Source organism: Aplysia californica, unplaced genomic scaffold (assembly GCF_000002075.1).
Source record: "Aplysia californica isolate F4 #8 unplaced genomic scaffold, AplCal3.0 scaffold00232, whole genome shotgun sequence".
In the NCBI taxonomy this organism is placed as follows: Eukaryota; Metazoa; Mollusca; class Gastropoda; order Aplysiida; family Aplysiidae; genus Aplysia; species Aplysia californica.
This window is the reverse complement of record NW_004797502.1, coordinates 399038-409037: the sequence shown is the minus strand read 5'-3', so window position 1 is coordinate 409037 and position 10000 is coordinate 399038. Positions and strand designations below refer to the sequence as shown.

Below are 10000 nucleotides of genomic sequence, written 5' to 3'. Positions count from 1 at the left end.
GGTAGGAGGGGGGTATGCAAATGTCAGTATGGAATTACAGTTTTCGTATAGTGTCGGTATATGTGTTCTTGAATAGTCAAAACTATAAAACGGTCTTTTGAATATGATGTAGGAATTAGAATTTGTAAACTGACACAAGGAAAGAGATAGCCAACAACCAATGTATGGTAACAATATCTTTTGAGTGGGGGTATACGGTTTCGAATCAGCACAGCGCCAGAAAAAAAGAACAACTTGTTCACAGAGCCACCATTTCAGTAAATGAGCGAGCATGAAATGAGGCAGCATGGAATTAATTGCTTTTTTCCGCGTAGTTTCGGTACATGTTTTACTGAATAGCAAAAACTATAAAGCAATAGATCTTCTAAATATAACTTAGAATTTTTACACTGATGCAAGGAAAGTGAAAAACAACGACCAATGAGAGTGAACAATATCTTTTGTCAGATTCACGATCTCAGACGAGAAAAGAAAGGCCTAAGTATATTCATGGTTTTTTCCCAGTTTCATGTTGGTTTTTTTTTTTATAGCAATGCCTCTTCACTTACATGGATGGTCACGTTCCTGTCAACTAACTGACGCCTCAAACTTCCACGATAACCTTACCAATGTTCTTCCTTGAGAACATATACTCGACAGCGTCAACTGTTTTTTCTAGCCCTTTAAAGGGCCCGTTTGCCACGTTTTCGCCCTTATCTAGATTCACTTTGATCTTGCCCTCTGCGTATTGTTTGGCCAAAGTGGCAATGTGGCGAGGGAACTCTTTAACATAGTGAAGTAGAAAAAACCCGCGGATACTTGCTGATTTGCGGAGACAGAGCGCAGCTATCGGTTGCTTTGATATCATTTCAGTCGAGTCGAGACCGTCGGCATTTTCGTACCCAGAAATGGCCCCTATGACAATCAGCCTTCCTTTGACTGCCAAATTCTTCACAGAGATGTCAAACATTTCTTTACCGACACACTCGTAGACAACGTCTAATTTGTTGGAGTATTCTTTGGTTATAACTTCCTCAAAGCTTTCTTTTTTGTAGTTGATGACGCGATCACAGCCGATGCTCTTCAGGAAGTCCGCCTTTTCAGGACTAGAACATGTCCCAATCACGTGACACCCGGCCAGTTTGGCGATCTGCACGGCAAACTGACCAGTCCCCCCGGCGGCAGCGGTCACCAGGACGGTTTCTCCAGCTTTCAGATTCCCATCTTGTTCCAGCGAGATCGACGCCGTCAATCCACTGAGCACGATAGACAGCAGGCCGGGGTCGGAAGATGGGACTGGGACGGCCTTGTCAGCTGGAACTATCACGTACTCAGCGAAGCTGCCGTTCTGGAGGAAGGCGACGGCTTGACCTATTTTTAGATTGGTCACTCCCTCACCGACGGCGACGATTGGTCCAATCCCCTCCAGGCCAGCAGGAAAAGGCGGTTTAATGGCAAGGTTGTAGCGACCGGAGGTCAAATTGATGTCAGAGGCGTTGATGCCCACGAATTTGGTCTTCACCAACACCTGGCCAGCTTGCGGTTTGGGAACGGGGACCTTCCTGATTTCTGTGATTTCACGGAAGTTGGTGCCAAGTTTGATGGCGGTGACTTGCTTAGCGGTGGCAGGCAGAGCCATGGTTCTTAGAGGTTGGAATGATCAAAGTGTTCCCTGCAGGAAAAAAAACCAAGTCATGCAACATTATTAAAAATCCCAAGAAGGGGGGGGGGGGGGGGTACTATTGGGACGATGAAGAACATTTTGTTGTTGGTTAAATCTTTGCAGACAGAAACATCAGATTTAATGAAAGTTGGCCGGTACAAGTTCCCACAATAACCTATCCCTTTCCCCTTTAACTTTTTCGTACAATCCCAATCGCGTGAGCAGCACAGTGGCATGGTAGGTATTGTAAGAGTTGACCATCCATAAGCTCATGATGACCTAATTTGAGAGTAGGATTTCCGAATTCGACGTCTAGCCTCAACAGCCTAATAAATCCAGAAGGGGGAAAAGCCTTGAAAACCCAGAAAAAACGGGCGTCTTAAAACCACTAGCTTGGAATTCAAGTTGGGGTCTTCGATGCAATAGTCCAGCGAGATACACTTTGAGCGATTTCCTGCGCTCTGTACCACGGGCGTATGAACGTATATCATGTAAAAAGGAGTGGGATTAGAGGGCAACGATTTGAAGGTGGTTGTGGAAAAAAGGAAAATATGAATATGGATGAGCTAAAAATAAATAAATTACTGAGCGCCTTCGTGGTACCCAAAAAGGATCTAGATCGGGTCTTCGCAACTTGGGCGATAGTTTAGGTATTATTTCACGCATCGCTTGGAAATACAAAGTGCATATTGTGGGTGGGTGCTATGAACATTTTGGCCTATTGTATTGAAGGTGGGGAAAGTAGGCGCTGGAGGTGAAAAGGTTGACAATCACGGATCTAGACAAAATAATCATGTATTCTGTGCTCCTTCCAAGGGGAGTATTGAACCGAAATCATTTGTGTTAGGAGGAAGATTTTAATCATGACAGGGCCTCTTTGTTTTTAATGAATGTTTAGAACATGCGTCACTTTCTTTGTATAAGTGTATAGCTCGTATCCTTTATGAATTCTTCACTAATCGAGACTGACCAGGGGAATGTAGGTTTAGTTTTTGCAACACTATCCATCAAATTCACGCAATTATTTGTTAAATCCTTTAAAATTTGAAATTAGCTGGTCCTGTAGTTCAATATTCCAAGACCTTAGATCTGGGACATTTCTTTTTCTCAGGATTTTAAGCAAAAACTTGAAGCTCGTTGTTTTAGCTGAACACTGACTTATAGAAAGTTTTGGGGCTGAAATCTGTTTAAAAAAAGGAAATATTAATCTTTGCCTTGACGAAGTGTCTTCGTCGCTTGCGAAGCTTTCGAGGCTACCGATTACTTAGTTCGGTTCTGTATAGCAGACAGAGATGGGGAATCCGGGCGTCCTCCTTCGAAGGGCGTTTGTCCCGCCAAGCTGCTCTTGCACTCTTGGAGAAACTAGTATATCATACTGCTCTTGTAGTACACATCACCGATGTCAGATTACAACAATATATCAACCAGATTAGGTCTTTTTTGTCTCAAGAAATGTTATTCAAAACCAGAACTTACAATTGATGATACCATAATTCGTAAAAATAACATTCTACACAAAATATTGAACAATTTTGGAAAATACTGAGGAGCTTCTCCGATCCAGCTGCCATCTGAGGTCTAGCCCTTCGGCCTGTTACCTTTAAAAATATAAAGTTTCTGATAAATACTGTTAAAAATAGAATACTTATACCCCCCAAAAAACAACAACAACAAAAAACAAACAAACAAAACAAAACAAACAAACCAAAAACCAACAACAACCTGTTTGAACTATAAAATTTTATAAACTTATTTGGTAGGTACACGTTTAGAGTAGGAGACCGACGATGTTTATCACTTACTCTGAAATCCAAATTTACCGAGTTGGACCAACATTTTTTATTTAAACAATATTGTACTGTTAACAAAAGTGTCAAGTGACCATCGCTTGTACGACCTACTCCTAAAACTGGAACTTTTATTTTCGCTGTGACTGTTATTGAGATTTATAAACCCTTTGAGCTCAGCTTGTATACACTTTACAACTGTGCTCGCTAGCTGTAACCGTTATTGTATAGTGTTAACCCTGTTACAACAGAACCTGCTTTTTTGTGTGAAGTCAAGACTCATAGTGGTTTCAAGCTCCCCCCTCCCCTCCCCTCCTCCCCTCCCCTCCCCCACCCTGGCCTCCCTGAAAAAGAAAATGAAAGAAACAACAAAACCCCTTGCGTTGAATTTCTAGATAGAGAAATGCAAACTATATTTTCTTATTCATACTCGTCCTTGACAGTTAAACATTGCTCTCGGTGAAAACAATTTTTGGCGTCATTCGCCTATATTGCTATGTCGCTTATTCTAATATTTGCACAGCACAATTGAACTTTGAACGGAAAAATACCAGACATAGGTTAAACGCAAAGATTGTCTACGCCAAGGAGACTTTACAAACCGATATTGGTTGCGAAACGTTCTGCCTAGAACAAGTGTCCCAAACTCGCGGCTGCGACCCAATTCAGGCCCACGGGACACTATTCTATGGCACAAGCATGACATCAAAGCTATGAGTTAGTGCGGCCCTCCCTCAAGCCAAATATTACGGCTGCAGTAGGGAGTTGGTAAAAAGCCTTCATACTGAGGGACCTGTTTATTATGTTCTGAACTGCTATTAACAAATATTGATATTAAAAACAGAACATATTTGAAACTTGTTTATGCGTGGAATGCTTGATGCAGCCTGGGCTCACCTCGACTCAACCCCAAGCGCATCCCCCCCCCCCCCCCGAGTAATTAAAATTTGGGTTTGAGACTCCTGCTTCTAGAGCCTGTTTTTTCCGAAATCTCGAAGCTGGGGAATCTCTTCTTTAACCACTTCACTGCTGTGCAAACGTATGCACTTACTTGTGTGTGACACAATACTGGTTCTCTGCTACATTTTTTTACTGGTCTATAGGGACAATTTAAGGAGATAGTTTGTTCAGTTGTTTATTCTTGAAATAAAGGAAACTTGTCTTGTTAAAGTGTCTCTTAAGAGAACATTGTATCTTGACTGCGCAAGCGTTGATGGACATGTTTCAACAATGAAAGGCTTAAAGACAAAATGGCGAACATTCAGTATCGATACAGGTGGAGTAACTATTATCATGAAATGTAAGTGTTTTTGCTCTCTCGGCTGCATAATTTAGATCATTTAGGAGACGGGCTTACGCCTCTGTCTGTCAAACCGAGTCTGAGAGGAATACAACATCGCAGCAGAAAGAGCAAGACACTCGAAAAAATATTATATTGTGCAGCTCGCGGGAATAGAACTCGGGTCTCCTGTGTGTTACAGCTGAGTGCCTAACCGCTACAGCACAGACTCCGGTGATGTGGAGCAGGCTAAGGTCAAGTCTTAGAACAGTGTAACAGGTGACACCTGCTGGCGCATGTAGTTGTCTGTTTTTCCTCGAATAAATTAAACCGGCGTTTGTGGTGTTACGGTTAAGCGCTTTACCACTGAACGTCAGAAACCCGAGTTCGATTCCAGAGTGGGGATAATTTTTTTTCTGCTAGGGTGCTGTGTGTGTGTGATTGTGTGTGTGTGTGTGTGTGTGTGTGTGTGTGTGTGTGTGTGTGTGTGTGTGTGTGTGTGTGAGTGTGTCTGTCTCTCTCTATTTCTCTGTGTGTGGGGCAGAGGGTTCACCAACTTACTATGCAATAGTGCAAGATGTCAAAGGTCACATTAGCAAGGAACGTGTGTTCTGTAATTTAAGCTCTGAGCTTTATACCACAATACGATACAGCAGCAGGCCAAATATTTCATTGGTGAGTTGTGAAAAAGGAACACATTTCTAAAAAAGAAAAAAAGCGAACTCCTGGGAAAAATAAAATGATGTCTACAGCGCTAACTTAGCAAACTTATTTTTCGTGTTTCTCTTATTTTTATCTTCCACAAGTCACCAACAAATCTTTGTCCAACAGATCTGTCGTTTTCATTAATTTTTTAAAATGTGGTAGGTGTTTTTTTAGGCACCGATCAACACAATCAAGATCATTTGGGTGCCAACCCGGGCTGAGAGGGATACAACATCCCCGCAAAAAAACCGAGATGCTGGATGAATAAAACTTCTCAACACTTGGGAATCGAACTTGGGTCTTCTGCATGCGATAGCAAACACCTTAACCACTACGCCTCCGACGCCTGGGCTTTGTCGTTGAGGGGTACCTAGCGTTGACTCGAGCTTGTGGTAGCACTTTCCAGTTGATCAACTATGTTCGCATACTACTGGATGTAAATTCTACAACGGATCAGCTAACATTTTATCCTTCAAAACCTGACTTTCAAAGACATATTTCGAATTTTCTTCACTACGAAAACTGTTTACATTCAGCGTAAACTCAGCCTCCCAGTCCTGAAAAGAGTATACAACCGAATCAAAAGTAGGGAGAATGAAAGAAGTTAGTAAACAACAACAACAAGTTGGAATATTACCTGAATTTGGAAAATAGATCCTGAAATCGTATATGTAAACGTAGGGCTTCCCTTTTACCTTCCAAAAATTCTGTTCGACTGAATCGCTTTCAACATGACGCAGCAGTGATATTTATACAGCGGCTCCGGTCATAGGCCCATTTGAGGCTACTCTGTTCAATGAATTGGGGAAAAGCAAACTTGAACTTTGGTCCGGACAGCTACAACACACGACATCTCCCGATGGGGGATTTATGAGGAAAATTATGGGATTCCCATTATGATAATGATTATAGTATATTATGATTATGATACTTATATAGCGCTCATCAACTCTATTTAAAGAACACTGACATGCTCTGAGCGCTTTACATACAATATCAACACACAAACAGTACAATGCGTAGGGAAAAAATCTTTGTGCATGTCTCACAAATATAAAAACCGAAATGACTTACACTGAAATTTGAATGAACAAAAAGATTTAATTTCTTTTACACTACAATGCACAGCATTCCAAATCTTTGCGTGATGGTATGCAAACGGCCTTTTACCTATTGCTTAGAATTTCATCGATGGTAGAAGTAAATTTTTTTTTGGTCAGCAGCTAACCTTGCATTGCGAGTTGGAATGTATTGTTTCAACAGATTTGATTGAACTGTGTTATTTTGCAGTACCAGTACACACCACGTCTTTGATTATATCGTCGGCCAGATGTTCAGATGTACTAAGCTCTCCAAAATTTTGACTTTTTTGTTGTAGTTTCTCAATCTGTGGAATCATCAGTTGCAAATGCTCATGAAATATTTTGCCTAAATATTAATTTTTAAATCAAGACATGACACATAATGCATTTTAAGCCCATTATGCAAACGTGCCATTCCATATGTATAGGCGTTGTACAGCTCCTATACAGCAGATTTCTTTACCAAGGTAAGGAGAATGAGATTTTTCTTTTCTTTTTTTTTTTGGTGAAAAGGGGGGGGGGGGGGGGGGGGCAGTGTGTCCATTTTTTCGTCAGAAGGGGTTAAGGGTTGGGGTGTGGAATTGCTGCAAACTCTCTTTAATCCTATATTGCTCCTTGATTTGTAATTGAACCTTGAACTGCGAATGCATGCAGAATCGTATTAGTATCAAACTTTTGATATTGTTGTTATTGAAGTCGTCGTTGTTTTTTGTTTTGTTTTTAAGTGAGGAATTTAGTATCGTTATAGGATACAGCTGACTTTAAATTATTCATTTATAATATATTGCCTTTACAACGACAGTTAAGAATGTTCGTGTTGCAATTTTTTTGCCAATAAATTGTGTTACGGCAGTTGAAGGTTAAGGGTTCATCGTTTTTGATTTTCAAGAGACTGCATTGAATCTCCCTTTTACTGGCTGGCCGCAGTGAACTCTTTACTATATCGGTATGGTGTTGTAAGTTCTAAAAAAATTGTCCTACTTCTGAAATATATGCAAGTGCTACAGACCTGGCAATGCGCCAAATTCCTTGATCCACATTGGTCAAGGTTTGTGTTGACTATCCTGCTGATTAAACTAAAAGAGACTGAAAGTTCATGTACACTTAACACTTACATACAGTATTTTTTTTTCTTAAGTATTCACACCTCTCTTAAAGTATGCTTACAGATGACGACGCTTTTTATTTTAAAGACATTTGTTTGGGGATGGGGGGAAGGTGTGAGACAGAGGTGAGGGTGGGGAGTTAGGAGTGGAGGGGTAGAGGTGGAAGGGTTGGGTGGGGGGGGGGGATGGAAGGGGATGCTATTAATGAAGAGTTTAACATTTCGTTACAGTTGCATTTGTTTGTTTGTTTACGTTTGTTTATGTGCATTTGTGTTTAAGCGCAAGAGTTAGCTACAGCTGTTGTATGTGTCTTTCTAAAGTACAGTCTACTACTGGCATAGGAATAGGGTCTGTTGTTTGGTACTTATATTTTCGATCATTTGGGCGTAATGTTTTGAAGCGGCACCGGGTACGCAAGCTTCACAGCAGCGTCTTTATATAGAGTGGCGACATTCTTGGAGAAAACTATCTATGGAATCTATTTCAATTGAGTCCAGGGAATAGACTCGAACAAGATCTATAGCAGCTCTAGAAGTTTTCCGTTTATGTAAACGTATATTATTGTGCGGTTTTATTTTTCCTCAAACCAACCAGAATAAATTAAAATCTCCGTGCAGTCAGGTTCAGCCTACAAGTTGTCAGTCATTGAAACTTGGGCCTAGATTACTTTTGCAATCTTAATCTTGAACTCTGAACGTTCGCGGTCTTCAAACATTGCAGAATGCAGTGTCATTTCAGGTGGGTTGTCACCCGGGTGGCCTAGAGGTTACATTACGGTCTGTGACCTTCGGGATAAGGAATATAAAGTTGAAGTTAACGTCCATCGATAGTGCAAATATACAGTTTACAACCTCACAAGAATTGAAAATGACATGACCGATGTTTGCTTGTTTGTTTATCTGTTTTTTTGCTTGCCTGTTTGTTTGTTTGTTTAAGTAAATAGAATCAAAGTGACGCTGTAAAGGTCATTCAGTGCACGGGGAAAATATGACTGACAGACTGAAGCAGCACGGAGAAAGAAAAGACCATTTTCGTGACGGGCTTGCGACCCTGCTTGTCTGGGTAAACCCAGGCTGAGAGGGGTACAATATCCCAGCAAAAAGACTGATATACTTGATCAAAATTTCTCCCCACTCGGGAGTCAAACTCGGGTTTCCTGAGGACATAATATTTGAAATTGCGATTTAAAAACGTCCAAGGCGTATAGTATACGCATTACAAGCAAAAGAATTTGATCGCTTATAATGACAAGCGGGCTAACCGAGATTTTGGGGGGTTCCAGAAATCTTGACCTACCCCAAAAGTGGGCATTACCCTACCTATAGGAGAAGTTTGGTTTCATTGGTGTATATTTGTTTGGTTATAGAGAAAATCCTCCTTGTGTTTTAAGGAAATTGAACGAGAGGCAAAAACCTTTTCTTCAATTTTCTCAAAGCAGCCTTTTCGGGACAGCTCCGTTGTGCTTAAAAGCGACCATTTCAGAAACGAGAACAGAGGGCTTTAGATTTTTATTGTGGAGGGAACTGCAGTCGAAATTGTCTAAGACGGCCACCCATTGTCGATAAGAAAAGCGGTTGTCTTAGACAGATGGAAGTCTTAAGTAGTGTCATTTTCATGTAAAAAAACAAACACCCCCACCCAAAAACCCCCCACCCAAAGAACACCCTCCCCACGCAAAGAGGGAGGAAGAGGGGGGGGGGGAGAAGGATGGGAACATGCTGTTTATAAACATAGCTGTCTTTACACAGGTTGCTGCTACAGAGAAGGATCCACTGTCTCTTTGTAACCGTGAGTAACGTACAGGAATGCAGAGCCAGGCTGCGGAGCCTTCAATCAAGACGGCTGTTTTCATTGATTGTGAGTGTCACTGTTTTTTCCCTCAAACCCCCTCCCCCTACCAACTTTCCCAAACACACACACACACACACTCACACACTCACTCACACACACACACACACACACACACACACACACACACACACACACACACACACACACACACTTGATACAGTTATGAAAATTTGTGAGGCAGGGTACTAGATCTAGTGCTTAATCCTTGCCCTGGCCCACCATGCCGGCAGAGAAACAGAGGTGCTGAAGAAAATAGACAAATCCACGTTGAACTCTAACGCCTGTCTTCTGAATGCGGCGGGAAAGGTCTTAACTGTAACACGACAGACACCTGTGTTCCTAGATGGTTGACGTGGTAGATAAAGCAGCGTCACGCTTGCAACGATACGATCACCAACAGGCTGAGAAAGGCCACTAGCATAGAGTGTTCCAAATTCGTCCGTGTTCCAGTTTCGCCCGTGTTTCAAAATTGTCCATGGTCCTGTTTCCCTCATGTTCTAATTTCGTCAGTGTTTCAATTTTGTCACAGCACATACCAGTTCACCCCC

General features: G+C 41.6%; 1 protein-coding gene across 2 annotated transcripts in view; it reads right to left on the bottom strand.

Annotated features, from left to right (window-relative positions):
• LOC101864528 (prostaglandin reductase-3-like) overlaps window positions 1-10000 on the bottom strand; it is a 15595-nt gene that overhangs the window by 362 nt on the left and 5233 nt on the right. Inside the window, exons 1-2 of one of the 2 annotated variants that reach the window (XM_005099991.3) lie at window positions 6051-6195; window positions 1-1651 (exon numbers count right to left, since the gene is read on the bottom strand). The exon at window positions 1-1651 is cut by the window's left edge and continues 362 nt beyond it. In XM_005099991.3, the coding sequence (XP_005100048.1) occupies window positions 584-1618 (1035 nt within the window). In that variant the 5' untranslated portion in view covers window positions 1619-1651; window positions 6051-6195 and the 3' untranslated portion in view covers window positions 1-583. Of the gene's footprint in view, window positions 1652-6050; window positions 6196-10000 lie in introns of those variants that run through there. The other variant, XM_013083443.2, reaches the window with a different exon arrangement.